Consider the following 17,710-nt stretch of genomic DNA (forward strand, 5'->3'; position numbering starts at 1 on the left):
ATCACACACACATTCACACACTACAAACAAGTTGGAAATGCTAATCAGCCTACAGTGCTGTGACACATTGCCTGATTTCTTCTTTTTGCGTATACCTCATACTAAATTGTTTCAGAAATGAAAGATATTCAAATCCCATTTGGTCTTTCTGTGAAAATGCTAATTTGATTACTAGCAATTTACTCGCATTCACATTCAGTATTTACTATATAGACTTTTCTGCTTCAGATAATTTGGACCAGGTAAAGAAAAGCTCTGGTTAATGTGTGTGATTCACACAGTCCTCTCCGGTTGTCCCAAACAAATTCTCTTGGCCTTCACAAGGAAACGCTGAATTGCTCAGACCAGAAAAATGCAGGAAAAGGACCCCATCTGGGATCCTTTTGGGGTTGTCCTTTTGGGGGAATGTTGTCATGACCGCTCATCTGACCGTGGGACAAGAACAGTTCTGGCTGATTTGGTGGATGATTTGGGTCAGCTAAAGCATAGCTGTCGATCAGTTTAATTGATGGTTATCTCCGGTTCTCCCAAACAAACTGTATGAACAAGAACAAATCAGCATTGAATAGGGATTGGTGCAGTATTTTGGGATTGTCCCTCTTGGTAAAACGTTAAACCATTTAGATTCCTAAGATTGTAGGTTAACTTTCATTGTGGGTTCTAAGTGGCACTTCTTTAGAAAGCTAATACATTTACGGCATTTGGCAGACGCCCTTATAGAGCGACTTACATTTATCTCATTTATACAACTGAGCAAATGAGGGTTAAGGGCCTTGCCCAAGGGCCCAACAGCAGTAACTTGGCAGTGCTGTGGCTTGAATTCCTGACCTTCTGATCAGTCACCCAGAGCCACCATTGCACCATAATAACCCAAGAGCAACCAAATAACCCCTGAGGAACTCTTTCTTCCAAGCATGTATCCTTTGAGTGGCCCTACAGTGATCTGCCAGGTTGTGGTTACCACTGATGTGCTTTCTTGAATTTTTGTCATGGCTGCTTGTCTGATCGTGGGAGAAAACCTTTTCGGGGTTCTGGTGATTTGGGTCAAGAAAAGCACAGCTTTGGCTAATCTGCCCATCAGTTCAGACTTGATTCATATTCCTCTCTGGTTCTCCCAAACAAATTGGGTCAGACAAGAAAAAGGTACCATGTGTCATTCTAAAACGTTTTGGGATTGTCCCTCTAGAGGAACTTGAAGTGTGTAGAACTCTACAACTTAGGTTTCAAAGTAGAACCACTTTAGAATGCTTAAAACCCAAATATCCCTTTGAGAGTTTCTTCATGTATCCCAACGGTAAAACGCCAGGTCATGTTGATCACTCGTGATGTGTTTTCTGAAGGGACTGGGTGAGCATATTACATTTCACGAATGACCGAGAATACATTAAAACACTCCTGGTGGTAAACAGCGAGGGTTTAATTGAAATTAAATTAAAAATATGAGTACCAGACCTATTGCATTATAGTAACAGTACATTTCAGGGTTACTCTACAAGGAAGGAGGAGGGCATGTAGTTGTACTTAAACACAAATGCACAATGAACATTCAGCTACCACAGATTGCACATCAGATACTGTAGTAATGCAGTCTAACACAAGACCACCAAAAAAAAAGAACCCATTTGTCTTTTTTGTTTTCGATTTTTTTTTTTTTTTGGATCAGGCCTTAATTTTCATACATGGAGTACAAAAGTCAACCCAGAGTGTTTCAGCATATCAGTCTACTCTATACACATCTCTCAGGGCTTTATAATCAAATCATTTAATAATGCCATAGAAATTATGAACAAAAAGTAATAATGCCAAACATGTACAATGCACTGACACAGAAAGTCAGCTGTGTTAGACATGCAACAAGTAACCCAACTTGCTGAAAAATGTACAATAATCAATCATAAAAAAAGGAAACATTGTAATTGCATAAATACTTTGTACAGTTCATCTGGCTGTAAAGGAACAAACCACTTTAAAATGACAGCATACAACATAAAAATGCATTTGATAAAACCATAATCATTAATATTTTTTTTTTGTACATGTAAAGGTGCGAAAATAATTGATATAGCCGTCTGGCCTTTGCGTTTTGATGTGACGATTGCACACTAATCATAATTATCATCATAATGAGTGCAGATTCAACTGTATGGTGATGTATAGGGGAAAAATATGAATAAAGGACATGTGCACATGTAATATTTCTTGCTTTAACGTGATTCGCTTCTCATTTTTAAAAGAAAAAGAAAATACGTCTCTCCCTAATTATCAAAGCAGCACTTTCAATGCCGTATTGCCCACAGTACCACTGAAGAAATACAACAGATATTAAAGAAAAATATAGCGTCTCATCTCATCATTCCACGCATAAAGAAACCACGATTCCAGTTTTGGAAGCTCAAAACGTCAAATCCCTTTCTAACAATAAAACACTGAATTCTCCAGAACGGTCTTTCTTGAAATGCTCCAAGACTGAGGCACACGAGTTATTCCTCAAACGCGTCACGCAAATGGGGCATTTAGAGTTCGTCTGGCGTATTGTGAAAAGAAGTCGTCAGTGACGTTGATATTTAAAATGTCAGGTTGATTTTCCTCAGAGTTTCATTAGTGTCGAGAGAAATGTTAAAGCTAGTTCGTATCACATTTAGTAGTGAATAAAACATGGTTCAGCATAAAAATATCCCCCATTAGCCTCCATTTCCAAAACAACAACAACAGTGAAATAGTGGAAAGTTCCAGACGTGCGTTTCGTATAATCATATCATGATATGTCATAAAATTAAGATTACATTAAATATCTGGGAATGCTAAAGAAGGCATGTGTTGGATTCGAAACTAACGAAATGTCCTTTTGTTCATAAATATGTTAAAAAGTTTTAAAGGCAATTTGGCAACAACAACAACAACAAAAAAAAACAACACTATTTCTATGAACTACTGGCAACGGCTTTGATACTGTGGGCAACACATCGACGTTAACACATTGTAAACAAAACTTTTTGCATAACTAGACACGGTAATAATTCCAAACCCACAAACATTTATTATTAACATTCATAGTCCCCGATTTTATACCCGCCGGGATGCTGTGCCTCATGACACCGACTACACACAACTGCTTTAGTTTATTTGAGTAGTTTTAAAGTCAGGAGTGGTACGTTATAATGCTATGTTACAGGCAAAATGTTTTCTTCTTTCTCTCTTAATAACGACTTTTCAGTTCTAGTTAAAAAGGCCATTTTGCTATTTACAATATTAACAAACGTCAACTTGTTTTGCACAAGTTTTTGTTCCTAAAATCTAAAATGTTTAACAGTTTATGGAAAACGCTAACGTTGAGAGAATGACTACCTGTGATCTGAAATAAGGAGCATTAGTGATTTGTAGAGCAATGAAGTTTTGTAGAGGAAGGTACAGGCCAGTGGGAGTCATTTGAGTGACGGGTGATGGTTTTTAGTTTTTGGACCCTTCCTCTGAGGCTCGCTCATGCTGCAGGTTGTAGTAACAGTTCTGACACACACGAACCGGAGAGGATATCTTCAACCGCTTGATCTCAGACTGGAACCGACTGCACCTACAATAGCCGAAGAGAGAACGTTAAATCACATCAGAGTAACACCGTCTAGTTTATACGCACACCGCATCCAGTGCATCCATATCATGGCCCCCTAATAATCCCCATCTCTGAAATGGGTACACCACTCTCTCCTCTCCACTAATAGCTGGTGTGTGGTGGGCGTTTTGGCGCGCTATGGCTGCCGTCACATCATCCATGTGGATGCTACACACTAGTGGTGGTTGATGAGATTCCCTGCCCCATACTATGTAAAGCGCTATATAAATGTAAGGAATTATTATTATTATTAACTGTAAAATAATAAAGCTGCATATTTAAATGAATAATATAATTACTTGGAGTTTTTAAGCACTACATTTGATCCACCTTGTAGATGTACAATTACAAGACTAGAGCTCTTTTTTCACAATGTGTCAGTCATCCTCTACTGCTTTTTAATTCCAGTGTTAACATTACGACGACAATGCTGCTGCATTTCATACACCTGTCCCAGCACCACACACACACACTACCATGTCACTGTCGCTGCTATGCTGTGAACAGTCCACCAGCCACATAATATCTGGTACCATGGTGGTGCCTTTCTGAGTGAAGCTAACACGCTGCGTAGCAAGAGACGGAGTCAGTAATCGTGTTCCGGTCTGTGGAACCCTGTCGGATGTCGCTCCGGCTGAATTCTTGTAAGCCACCAAAAAATAATGAACAATCTGGTTCTGGCCATAATGTTTTTTTTTTTTTGTCTATAACATCCTTTGACACTTCAACTTTAAGAAGCCGGAGCCAACCCCCCACCCCCGAAAAAAAAGCAGTTCCACAAAATGATGTGGAAATGTTCAGACAAATGTCAGAAGTGAAATCTTTTCAAATTTTCATTTTTTGGGAGTAACCACATTTGAAAATCATATATAACTTTATTTCTAGTTGTGAGGTATGCACAACAGCAACATATTTCTGTTTAGAAAAATCTGTAGCTTTCAGAACTACGCATTTACAGTTCTGTGCAAAAGTCTTGGCCACGTGCAAAGAAATGCTGTAGAGCAAAGATGCCTTCTAAAATAATGAAATGAAATGTGTCTACATTTAAAAAAAATACTACAAAGAGCAGTAAACAGTAATAAATATTTGGTGTGATGACCCTTTGCTTTAAAAAAAAAAAGAAAAATAAATTGGTAGTCACAGGTATAATGTGTGCAGTTTTATAAGGAAATGAGCTGTGAGTTTTATTGAGCATCTTGTAGAACCAGACACGGTTCTTCTGGAGACTTTGACTGTCGCACTTGCTTCTTATTTTTGCAGCAAAACCCAGCAGCCTTCATTGTTGTTAATCTGAAAAGCGGTCTCTTACATGATATACTGCTTTCATTACTGACATACAAACATTTTTACTCTAACACTTAATTTTGTGCTGGAAAACTAACGTTTTGAAATAAAAAAAAAAATTATACTGACTCGATAATGTAGAAGTCATAAAATAAAAATCGTTAAAAGTTTTTCACAGTACTGTATATAGTAGAAAATGTCACAATTTGACCATGTGACAGGTTTTTCCCAGGCTGCCACACATTTCTTTACCGACAAAGTTCGCCTATATGGTAGGTTTACCTAATAAACTGATAAAGTGTATTTATTATACAAATCATTTGTTCTAGGTATTGACATTTAACAATATATAGTGAACCCTGTCCAAATACTTATTTTTGCAACCTGATCTCAATCCAGTATCTGATTCTACGTTTCCCCTCGGTATTATATGAAGTGAATAGCAAACCGAGCTGAGGTGTATCTTACTTCTGGCAGAACAGCTGGCCACAGTTCCTGCAGTGGTGGCGTCTCTCGGTGAGTGAGAAGCGCACAGCGCATGCTGAACAGCCCTCCACCTGCTCGTCCTTCACCCAGTGATCGGCAGCCGAGCGTCCAGGCTGCTCACTCACCGACCAGCTGAAGACTCGGCCACGCCCATCGCCCACCACCACCTTACTGTGGTCCCTGAGGATAGCACAAGAAACCGTATATAATCATATGATCCAACACAACGGCAAAACAATGTCCGGGGTCTGTCTAGACTCACACACACACACGCACACACATATATATACAATTTGGCAATCAAAAATGATTGAAAAGTCTGGAAAAACAAGAAGGTGATGAATGTTTTCCGTCATCTGGGCCATGAAATGTAATAATTTATAATAAGTCAAGGCGGCTGCATGGTGTTATCATCTTAAAGCTCTTTGACACTCAGATAAGCAACTTCAGTAGTTGTTGGCTACTTTATAGTGATCCTCATTTTTACACAAACATCTGTGTGGGAATGTGTTCACCAATGCTTTCAGTTATACAGGTTATTTCTGTTATTCAAAATGCTTGTTGACAAATTATTATTAGTATTTTTTTCATTTTGCCAATAATAATGATAAGATTATCTTGCCTTACACGCCTTACGATGACATGACTTTTATAAAGTTGGTGCTCAAATGTAATAACAGTTTTCCACCACAGATGGTGCACAGATTTATGTTGGTCCTAGCAATTTTGCCTTCTCTGTGTTTGCCTGGTTATACTTTAACCAGATTTTTAAAATGACTTCAAATTTTTAAAGGACATTCTAACAGCTGTAATGTCGCAAAATGTCAATACTGCTGTTAATTATATCTGACATCACCAATATACCAATATACTTGACTTCTAGGTTACTGATCTGAAGCCACAGAGTAAACCTTCCCAAGGTATTTTCTCTCTCTCTCTCTCTATTTTTTATATATATGTAATCCTTAACACATTCAGAAACAAACAGGGCTTACTTTGAGATGGCAAGGGCTGTGATTTCAGCTGGCTGAGCATTGTCCTTGCGGTCAAACGCTGTGTGCATGGTGAGTTTACTCCGGAACACCAGCTGTCTCTCCCATCTGTAGCCTGCACAGGGGGGGAAAAAAAAACACAAACAGCAACAAGAGGCTCAGCTATGAGATCTGCCAGCCTCACACCCACAACCATTACGGGTAAGACATGCTGCCTCCACAAAGAATGAAATCTGCCAGCTTGAAGAATGCTGCGTATTCCTCTGCAATGCTACATACCAGTCTGGAGGTAGTGTGGATGAAAATGAGTGCATGGTTGAAGCTGAGGTTTGTATTAAATGTCTAAAAGGAATGAGGCGTCTGAGAGTGAGACTTTGGTGTACCATTTATTTACAATCGAACGACTTAGGTTTAGTCCTCGAAGGGAATTCTATTATGTAAGTAAGCCTGAAACTGCACCAGTGTTGGATAAAACTTCAGAACAACAGCACTGTAAGACACTCACGCATAAGGTTGTTTAAAGTTTGACTCCAAGGCTTTTCTATTGTTTTTTTTTTTTTTCCCATTCCAGGTAAACGTGTTCGAGTCTTCCCCATAGTAAATCACACTTCAGATTCAATGTATAGGATGAAAAATGCTGGAGTGTTTTAATGTGAAATGCATTTTCATACCTGCTCTGAGTTTATTGTAGGGCCGGGGCTCCATGTTGCTGGGCTGCAGCGGCGGTAACATGGATTGCGGGTTGGTGTGGGGGTTAGTGGGTGGATTGGCAGGCCTGGCTTGACCTTCTGAGTAGTTGACAAACACGAACCCATCCTTCTCATCGACGCTGAGTGAGTCAGACCAACGACCTGAGTCCTCCAAGCTGGGTCGTGGAGGCTTGGGTCTGTGAGCGCCACTCCCAGGCTGACTGTTCGGGGCCTGCGTTTTACACTCCTGACTCCCGCTGGCCTCCTCGGCTTCTGATTCGCTGCTGTCCTCGTCTGCAGCTTCCCGCCCGTCTGGAACATACGCAAACGAATAATAAAGTAAAGGAGACCGAAGCTGGTTATCAGAGCAGTTTATTATGCATCGGGATCAGCCAATAAGTGTCCAGCGTAGGTGGGAACTCCTTTAATACTGTTTAAAAAGCATCTCATGGAAATTCCTCAAGAAATCAGTTGATAAAATGCCAAGAATACATTTCTGGAAATTCTAGGTAAAAGGGAGTCTACTTTGAAGATGCTAAAATACTAAATTATTTTGATTTATTTTGGAGTTTTTATCACAACATAATTCCCATAGTTCCATTTGTGTTATTCCAGAGTTTGGATGACTTTATTATTATTATTATAAAATGTGGGAAAAAAAATAATAAAGAATGAATATGTCTAAACTTTTGACCAGTAGTGTATGTATATTATATATAGATTTGCTATATCTGCCAGCAAATCCAAAAAAAAGAAAAAAGAAAAAGTGTGAACAACTGAATTCAATATTACTTTCACTTACAAAAAAGAAACTACTTAACTGGAAAAAGTGCAAATTAAATCTCTTGTGAATTAATTCTCACAATATTGATATCACATTGCCACACTGTCTAGCCTCAATACAACTGAACAAAATCTACCGGTGTATTTGTGGCTAGAAGTTGCGTTAATTCAATTCAATTCAGATTTATTTGTATAGCGCTTTTAACAATGGACATTGTCCCAAAAAAGGCTTCATTACCGATTTTCTCCTCTGCACAGCAGTCTGGAGCATCGGGGGGCTCGACTGGCTCGGGTGCAGGGGTTTCTGGGACTTGCAGAAACTCCATTCTCCAGAACTACAAGACAAAGCCGTTTATTAAAGTCCCACGTTATACTGACACCTATTCTAGGCAAATGCACGGCAATGCACTTCATTATGGGATGAGAGGAGGCGGTTACCCTGACGACACCGTCTGAATGTCCTGTGATGATCACGTTCTGCGTGTCCCATTCGTTCATCTCAGACACACAGCAGCACAGGATCTGCTGGCTGCGCCCGGTGAACGTGTTGGCACTGGCGATGGGGTTCCCGTTAATGCTCCATACGTGGATGTATGTTCCAGCACAGGACACTATATCTCCCTGTGTAATAAAGGTTTAAAAACATAAAATAGGTTACAGTGTCATACATTTTTATGTTTGCTCTCATTAGTCCCCTGTCAGAATACATTTTGTGTAGGAACCAATCAGTGAGATTTGATTAAATGACTAGTACATACAGTAGACCAGCTCTCCCTAGACTGTTTTAAAAGTGTTGGTTCAAACTTACAGTGAGCTCATTTATACAGAGTGCAGACACTGGAGCACGGTGACCTCTCAGCTGTGTGACGAACGACAGTTTATTCAGGTCCCAGATGATGCAGGTTCGGTCCCGAGAGCCACTCACGACAATGTGATAGGCAGGGGACGCTGTCAAACATGTCACAGCGTCTGTGTGTCCCAGCAGAGCCTGGAATAAATAAGTCTCTGTCATTTCCCTGTATACATATCCTACATGGCCAAAAGGTTTTGGACACCTGAGAATCAGACCCATGTGAGTTCCTTGCACAAACTGTTGCAAGCACACAATTGTACAGAACAGGATGTCTTTGTATGCTGTAGCATTACACTTTCTCTTCACTGGAACTAAGAGGCACAAACTTGTTCCAGCATGACAGTGTTGTACAGTGTGTACAAAGTGAGGTCCGTGAAGACATGGTTTGCCACGGTTTGAGCAGAAGAACTGGAGTATCCTGCACAGAGCCCTGACCTCAACACCACTGATCACCTTTTTGATGAACTGGAACGTCAGCTGCACTCCAGGGCTCCTTACCCGACATCAGTCCCTGACCTCACTAACGCTCTTGTGACAGAGATGAGCACAAAACCCCGCAGCCACGCTCCCTCGAAACGGTTATGATGACAGCAAAGGAGGGACCAACTCCATATAAACAAACGCCCATGGTTTTGGAACGGGATGTTCAACAAGCACATCTGGTTGTGATGGTCAGGTGTCCACATACTTCTGGCCCTAGTGTGTATATGTACATCTGAACAGTAAATGGTACGAAATGTATTCACTTCGACAGACGGCACTGAGTTCAGACATAAATTCATGGGTTATTTTGTAATTTAACCCTTATATAACACAATACATGTGCAACATTTCAAACACTCATTTCACACATCCTACTTCAAATGTTCAGCTATTTATGCAAACATACATATAACAGTATAAAAAGCATGGAGGTCATGTCATCAGAGATAATTTAATATTTCTGTTTCATATTTTCAAAGATGGGTCATTTTTAATAACACACTTTTTTTTTTTTTTAACCTTGTTTCATCGGGTTCATAACAACCCAAACATCTGTAATATGTTCTTTTCTGAAATAAATAATGCTCTTAATGGAATAATAAAAAAACAAAAACAATTAATGAATCCCAATTATTACAACTTGTGTTCCTTCACCTGTTTGAGTGTGAGGGTCTTGGCCTTTTCTTTAGAAGGACTCGTCTCCCAAACGCAGATAGCTGTGCTTGTGCCACCAGTAATCACCAGTTTGGGGTTTGGACAGATGGCACACAAGATCTGAGCCCATTCGGACAGACACTCGTACACAATCACCGCCTGCAAAAAGTTCAGTTGATTTGTTAAGCGACAGATCCCACAAAGAACAAGTGAACAGAAACAGAAACTACTCAGTATACGAGTAAATAAATGTAACCAACACATGGACACTAGGGGGCACTGTTAGCTGTAGCGTGAAATGCAGAACACAATGACTGAATCATTAACATTTTCCCACCTTATTCGGAAGCCAATAGTAATGTCTCAACCCAAGGCGTCAGATGTAGGGGCAGCTTGTGAAGTGGTGTTATTGAAATATGAAGAAAAATGGAACCTACTTGGAAATATTACGAGATTTCCAAGCTGTGGCCTTTAACTAACCAACGATGTGTCTGAAAGGCATTTGTTTGTTCTCTAATTTGGTGGGAAGGTAGTAACTGAAACGAATATCTGGGCTGTGTCCCAAACCGCATAGTTTAGCAGTACACCACTGGTGTCATTACTACTGAGTGTGTTTGTGATGCAGATTTCTGAAGTGTTGACTTTAGAACGGGGACCAACATTAAATGTAACTATATACAGATAAACTCTTTACTAAATAAGACTTGTGTTGACGAACTGCAGTGGTAAACATGTCAAGTCATGCTGTTAATGGAAAAATAATCAACTTTGCTTCATCACACCGTCCCATCCTTGATTATTTTCCTAGAACAGGATGCCCCTATGCGTTCCTATACCCAATGTGAATTTTTCATATTGTTCCGACCTTACGGAACAGAATAACGGATTGATGCTCACATCTGTAGAATTGTGAGGATTCTACTAATGGCCGTTTTTCTCCAACAGAAAAATTTAGATAGGTATTTTCCACACGCTGTGCACTGCAGGCTGAGATTTACAGAGTAGAAAAGTCGCTGACCTTGTCTGACTCGTAGTTGGCTAGCCGGCAGCTGAGGTCTGCATATCCCCAGGCAAATGTCTTATTCCAGGCAGGAGGAACAAGCACTTTGTTCTGCTCTACAGCTAGAATGCCCTTATCAGTGCATACAATCTGACCCACTGGCTCTTTCAGCTCTGCAACACACACACACATACACACACACACACACAAATGCGAGAGAGAGAAAGAGAGAGAGTATATATAAATGAGTTTGACTTAAAAGGCTCTCAGTATATGAATGTCTTTTTTAGATAAACAAGATTAAAATGTACTTTAAAAAAATTAAAACAGCCTTCTGGGGTGAGACAGGAAAATGATCTCATTTGCATAATGCCATTTCATACTAATATGTGTCAATGTTGTTGTGTTTTTTAAAAATATTTATTTAACTTCTCATTATCAATCATTCACTGCAAGATATTGTCTTTTTTTTTTATTTAAATGAACTATTCTTTCAATAAAGTCTGAAGTAATTCTTCAGGCACGGTGATTACTGGTTTGGACTTCCCACGGTACCTTTAACAGGAGCGAGAGAAGGCCGCAGGTTGTCTAGATGGTGGAAGAAGATCTTGTCTGCGGTGGAGTTAATGGAGGCGGCCATGCCGGGGATCTCGCCGTTCGACTTGCTGCGCACGCGCTTAGGGGGATGAGGCTTCTTAAACAGCTGCAATGAAATCCGCACATTTCACAGCATTATGTGTAGAAGTAATCTGTGCTGTTGATAACGTTGCACATTTACTGGAAATATACGTGACGTCACACCAGTTCTCAGTGATCAATCTGTCATTACTTTCGGATAAACAAGCTGTAACGATCGATTAAAAAAAAGTCCACGAGCTTGGAGTGACGTCTGAAATAACGAGACGTATTATATGATATTATTGTATGATATTATTCAAAATAGAATATTTGGGGAAAATAAAGCAAGCGCTCCTGTACCACACTAATCCACGTCTTGTTGCTAGCTCATATCGAACAACATTTAAACCAACCAAAAGACGGCATCTGCATTATCTGCTTGATGCAAATAGTTCTTGCAACTATAGAATTTGGGCACAGTATTTCAGACCACAGACTGTATACAGCATACAGACTGAAATATCTCAGAGTGAATATATCATTAAGATCCTCATATTCGCTCACTAACAAGACGTTTTTAATACCAGTACTGTCCTCCATGATTCTTTTTTAATTGCTTGCTTCTTGAGCTGTGACCTGGACACAAAATAACTTTGGAAATGATTTACACCATTAAAAGCAGCCTTATAAAAACTCCTAAGAAGAGACAGAGCAGAGATTTGTGGGTTATTTTTGTGCTCGAATCCGTTTGGTCAAGCACCTGTTTGGGGATCTGGCCAAAGTTGTTGATGAAGCCGATGGTGGCCGTCTCTTTCAGAGGGTCATTGATGTTGTAGATGTCAACTTGGCCCTCATAGAAGAGATGGTGGAACACGTTTACAGCCTCCACTGCTGGAGGGCCCTGCTGCTTGTAGCCAAATATGAGGTCAATCCATTCGTGAAGGTGGGCACTGACATAGTCACACTCTAACGCCTAGCGAGACACAGGAGCAGAAATATAAACACACAAATATAAATGTCTTCATCTCAAGTTCATTGTCTGTTATACCACATTTGACTTTTTTGGGCAGATTTTCCAAATTGCGTGAATGTATGTGTTTCTGCTTTAGCTTTACAGACATCTGTTACTTTGTTGTTTTTTTTTACTGTTACTGTTCTACATATATGAATGTAGCAGGATCCGATTCAATTCATAATTGTCGCACAATCCAATATAAACGATGTGAATGCATTAGCGTTGGTGCTGTAATGAAGTAAAGGCGAATGGATGTGTTTCACCTGTCTGTGAACCCTGATGAACTCTCTTGGATCTCCTTTGGCCCATGGAGGCAAAATCACATCCCCCAGTCTAGTGCCATTCTGTTTACTTCCTGTATCACGACAAGAACAATCCACACATAAGGTCACGTTAACCTCTCTGCACACCAAAAATGAGCTCAGGAACTGTGACAAAGAACGTCTGCTACCTAGGTCAAAGTTATTTGAGTTGAGCAGGAACTCAGGGAGGTAGAAGAACTCCGGGATGAGCTCCTTGACGTCGGCCATGTTGTGTTTGGAGGCAGAGAGCCAAGCTTCCCGTACGCTGTGGAACATCCGGTCGGCCAGATCAAAGTGGCCCCCCTGCAGAGGGGAAAAAGAACAAGTGGAAACAAATATACAAAAGGGCTGAAACAAGCCACTGGTTATAAATTCACATGCAGACTCCTCTAATCACAAAAATCTGTTAAGCAGCCTGAAGGCATCCTGATATATGACTGTTTACTCTCTCTGAATAACATGACTGAGAGAAAAAACAATGCAGTGTAAATATTTCCAGAGTGAAAGGAAGATGCTCTTATTGTGCAGACAGTTTGTCTCAAAGTAGTTCCTAAAACTGCAGTGTGGATAATGTGAAGAAGAAAAAAAAAAAAAGACTACCTGCAGGGCCACAGACTGCAGAGTGCACTTCATCCTTAATGACTGCAGTTGGATGTGTTAAATTACTTCAGTTCTGCAGTTTAGTAATCCCAAACTATGTGAACTACACAACTGTAACAGTGAATAATAAGAAATAAAATGCTTTGGGACATGCTGTTAGAGGAAAATAATCAGTGATGGAATGGTGTGACCCTGAAGTTGATTATTTTCTACAAAAGCACACCCTGAATTGTTTTATTACTCTTATACCACATCGGTGTTCCAAAAATGACCATTTTTCATTCATTAAAGAATGACGTGCCGTCCTTTTTATCCATTTATAGCTACGTTTAATGTTGTGGAACCTCCCTGAAACAAGTTTCGGTCATCACTTATCTTAAAAACGCTTATAAAGTGTTATTCCTTCACCAGCCTTTCTTCTCTCTTGAAGCTAATGAAATGCAAAAATGGAGACTGTCATGCTACCTCAATCCTGAAGACCGTGCTGTGAAAGCTGAAAACTTTACTTCTGACCGTTATGATGCCCTGACACTGCAGACTTCTTCCAAAAATAGTGAATGAACGTCTCCTTTCAGCAAACTCCATCATATCAGTGATTACACGCTTTTTAAAATCTGTTTATGTGGCGTGTCCACCATAGAAGTCCATGTGGAAGTTGTACTACTGAATCGCGAATGTTTTAGAACAAGCACGTTAATATTAACCTGCGATTTTGGATTACAGACGGCACTGCTGCTCGAGCTGCTGATCGCTTAGAAGAGGCTTGAGAGGCTCTGAACCATAAAGTAAATGCTCCTCACTCACCTGCAGTCGGAGGAAGATCTGCGTGAAAGGCTCCATTCTCACTAAATAAGACGCCACGATCATGGCCGAGGAGTAATGAGTTCCGTAATGATACGCTGGAGTCTCACCTAAACAAAAACACAAGAATCATCAGTCAGATCTGTTCAGCACTGAGCCCAGCAAATAAATACACACACACATACATGTGTGTGTGTATATATATTATATATATATATATATATATATATATATATATATATATATATATATATATATATATATATATATACACACATACATATATATATATGCCTCTCTATTGTCTGAACCCACCATTAGGATCCTCCCAGTCTTTGAATCTCTTCTTGTACTGAATCAGTCGGTCATCCGTCTGAGCACCCATGGGCTTGGACAGGTTACGGAAAGTCTTTGGATTATTAAGGTCCAGTTCCTGGGCACATATCACGGATGATCAGAACACATCAAATTCTCACGTAAGTTTGGCTCAGTGTGATCATTTCAGAAATCCTTCAGGAATATAATTTATACACGTGTCACTGAGATCTGAGTCATGCCATAGTGGATGTTTCACAGTAATTGTTTGCATTAGCAGCAGAACTTTCTTTAGCGTTGTTGAATGTGAAAAACAACGTCATTTTAAGGAAGGCAAAGAAGACTCGTTCTATCCTCTAGGCTTACTCACAACATCTTATAAATGTAGTGTTAGCAAACAAAGAGTTTCAAGCGCTACATTACATACAATTTATGATGCTACACCAAATATAACATTTACATTAATCCATGTGTCTAATTATGTATATACTTACAGCTCACATCATTGAAGTGTGTTTCAAATAGCTTACTTACAGCATACTCACATTTTCCAAAGAGTCTCGGTGTGCAGTAGCTCAACAGCAGGAAGCTAATGTTAGCCTTACTTTAAAACATGCCCCTACCTCATGTGAGCGACCTTGTATTATTCAGCGTGTGTTACGTGATGTTTTTCAAAACAGATTTAAGAAACACAAAATTACCAGGATAAGAAAAAAAAGCCTAAAATCTCTCATTGAATTTGGTCAAATTAAGACATTTTAAGGACCGGAGTTACAGACTGGTAACAATATTGTCTGAATAATAAGAAGAACCTTAACATTGGCATTATATATATATATAATATAACAAGTATAATATAACAAGTATATTCTTGTTTTTATTTCTGAGACGAGGAAAGTGTGGCTTCATGTTTCTTCACCGTACGAAATTATGCTTCATTTACAATTACTTCGCCTATTCAATTAAAAAAAAAAAAAAAAACACTACCGGAAGATTTAGTGTGGCAAAAACTACAGCAATATAGGACATAACACTTTATACCACTGCTTATCCCAGCAACTCCCGAAGGCTATTTACCTCACAGTCGTAGTCAGCCAGGATCCAGGGGAAGACCGGGTACTGCATCAGGTCATTGTAGGATCTGCCCGCCAGTGTATTCAGGTGCATTAGATACTGGAAGTTGCTGATCTCTCCTCTCTGAGAATGAAGAAGTGTTCAATTTTAGTCATCCAATCAGATCAGAAGTTCATCAAAATGAGTCAATCCTCTCTGATGAGCAGCGATACATCAACTTGACTGATTCCACGACGGATCGAACGGCTTACCTCCCACCGCTGTGTTACTGATTTCTCTCCGACCAAAGTGCTGAGAAGACCCGACCTAGATAAGACAACACAAATCAGATAATCGTATCTGCTAATTTGCAGCCTGAGGTTATATAGGAGCATCGTGCTTGATGGACGTACCCTTGCTCTACACTAGTGTTGGGCCGCTGACCAGAGACTGACTCGGAGCTGTCTGCTAATGAGGGAACAACTGCCAAAAACCTACAAGTAAAACAACAGAGTAATGCATCATTAATAAGAATGAATGACATTCGGTTAACTTGAGGCGGGTTCTTCATTATACACCTCACCTCTGATAAACTTTGTTCCTGACTCCCTTCTGGAAGGCCAAGAGGTAATTTCGCCCATCGCCTGAAAACACCTCCACTGCCATTGGCTGTAACAGAAAAAGCATTGATTGGCAAGGGAAAAAAGGCATTCGTTTTAAAACAGTCGTTTATTTACATTGCACTTTAAATCTGCTGTGTCCCTTTTTTTACCTGAAGCAGATAGCGGCGCTTGTGCACCTCCTTGATGTCTTCGTACGCAAAGATGCTGCAGGTCCGCTTGAGCTGACTCTGGCTTTGTCGGGCTCCTTTGGGGATAATTGGCTCGTGCATGCTGGGAAATGATAGAAACATCAACTATAAGCCCTATTTGGCTGCATATGGTGGCTGGCTAAATCTATCACTACAGGTGATTTTATTTCTGTATGCATCTCCCATGTTGACATTTTTCTCCTTCCTCCACTGAAACAATTCTAGCCTAAATTAGCATTTTTTAAAAATAAACTCAGGAGGGGCTGATTATTTTAGACTTGTCTAGACAGAAAAATCTCTGATTATGCAGACAGATGTTGTCTCTTGCATTATTAAAAACAAAAAAAAACAAAAAAACACTTTGGCTGCTGCTGCTACATGCAGTATTTAGTCGTCTTTGCCTGCAGAAATGATAGATGCATCAGAAGAGTCTCTAAGACAAGCATTTGCTATCACATCATACTGGGTAGATGTCAGAAATAAAAAGAAAATAAAGGTTATTAAAACAACAACAAAAAAAATCAACTATGACAGCTACAGCTAGTATAAAGCCTCACTTTATATTAGCATAAGTCACACTACCACGATTTTAGTGTTCTATAAATAAACTCATTATCCATTAATGTGCACATATCACAATACAAACATCGAAGATGCTCGTAGGCAGGCACTCATTCAGTTTTAAATTACAGCCATACGGATCCAGTAGTTTCATTACCGAGGAGATGTCCTGTCTGTATATTGCTAAAATTATAAACAACATGGATACCATAAGATCATCTCATAGAGGTGGAGAAAACCTTAAGCATTCTTTAGCATTCCCAGTGCTATTAGAGGTGGAATGATCTAGAAAATTCATGGTATGATAAATACACTACAACACAATAACATGGTTTGCGGCTTTTCATGGAAGCTTGTAACTAGCCGTGGGTGATTAAGACATGATCGTCATGCTCATACGTGGTTCTGCTCCAAACTTGGAAGCACACAGTTGCGTAGAATGTATTTGTAGGCTGTTCCATTACAATTTCCCTTCACAGGAACCAAGAGGCCCAAACATGTTTCAGAACGACAATGCCTCTGTGCACAATGCGAGCTCCATTGCCAAGGTTGGTGTGGAAGAACTCGTGTGGCCTGTACAGAGCCCTGAATACCTCTGGGATGAACTGGAACACAGAATGTGCACCAGGCCCTTCTAGTGGAAAGCCTACCCAGAAGAGTGGAGGTTATTATAACAACAAAGGGGGACTAATTCTGGAACAGGATGCTCAACAAGCACATATGGGTGTGATGGTCAGGTGTCCACAAACTATAATCGTATAAATAAGTTTTATTAACCTAGAAATGGCCACTAAAATAAATTC

The 17,710-nt window shown here is 39.9% G+C and overlaps 1 protein-coding gene across 2 annotated transcripts in view; it reads right to left on the reverse strand.

Annotated features, from left to right (window-relative positions):
• Positions 1-1,398: 1,398 nt before the first annotated feature.
• Positions 1,399-17,710, reverse strand: part of wdfy3 (WD repeat and FYVE domain containing 3) — a 101,030-nt gene continuing 84,718 nt past the window's right edge. For both annotated transcript variants that reach the window (XM_053610841.1, XM_053610840.1), the window contains exons 46-65: positions 16,308-16,428; positions 16,119-16,204; positions 15,949-16,029; positions 15,808-15,862; positions 15,560-15,679; positions 14,483-14,600; positions 14,171-14,277; positions 12,916-13,069; positions 12,728-12,819; positions 12,210-12,422; positions 11,387-11,534; positions 10,850-11,004; positions 9,832-9,990; positions 8,650-8,829; positions 8,280-8,462; positions 8,080-8,176; positions 7,041-7,370; positions 6,373-6,484; positions 5,360-5,557; positions 1,399-3,568 (exon numbers count right to left, since the gene is read on the reverse strand). In XM_053610841.1, coding sequence (XP_053466816.1) covers positions 3,448-3,568; positions 5,360-5,557; positions 6,373-6,484; positions 7,041-7,370; positions 8,080-8,176; positions 8,280-8,462; positions 8,650-8,829; positions 9,832-9,990; positions 10,850-11,004; positions 11,387-11,534; positions 12,210-12,422; positions 12,728-12,819; positions 12,916-13,069; positions 14,171-14,277; positions 14,483-14,600; positions 15,560-15,679; positions 15,808-15,862; positions 15,949-16,029; positions 16,119-16,204; positions 16,308-16,428 — 2,830 coding nt within the window. In that variant the 3' untranslated portion in view covers positions 1,399-3,447. The remainder of the gene's footprint in view (positions 3,569-5,359; positions 5,558-6,372; positions 6,485-7,040; positions 7,371-8,079; positions 8,177-8,279; positions 8,463-8,649; positions 8,830-9,831; positions 9,991-10,849; positions 11,005-11,386; positions 11,535-12,209; positions 12,423-12,727; positions 12,820-12,915; positions 13,070-14,170; positions 14,278-14,482; positions 14,601-15,559; positions 15,680-15,807; positions 15,863-15,948; positions 16,030-16,118; positions 16,205-16,307; positions 16,429-17,710) is intronic.

The sequence above is a fragment of the Ictalurus furcatus genome, chromosome 22, assembly GCF_023375685.1.
Source record: "Ictalurus furcatus strain D&B chromosome 22, Billie_1.0, whole genome shotgun sequence".
NCBI lineage: Eukaryota > Metazoa > Chordata > Actinopteri > Siluriformes > Ictaluridae > Ictalurus > Ictalurus furcatus.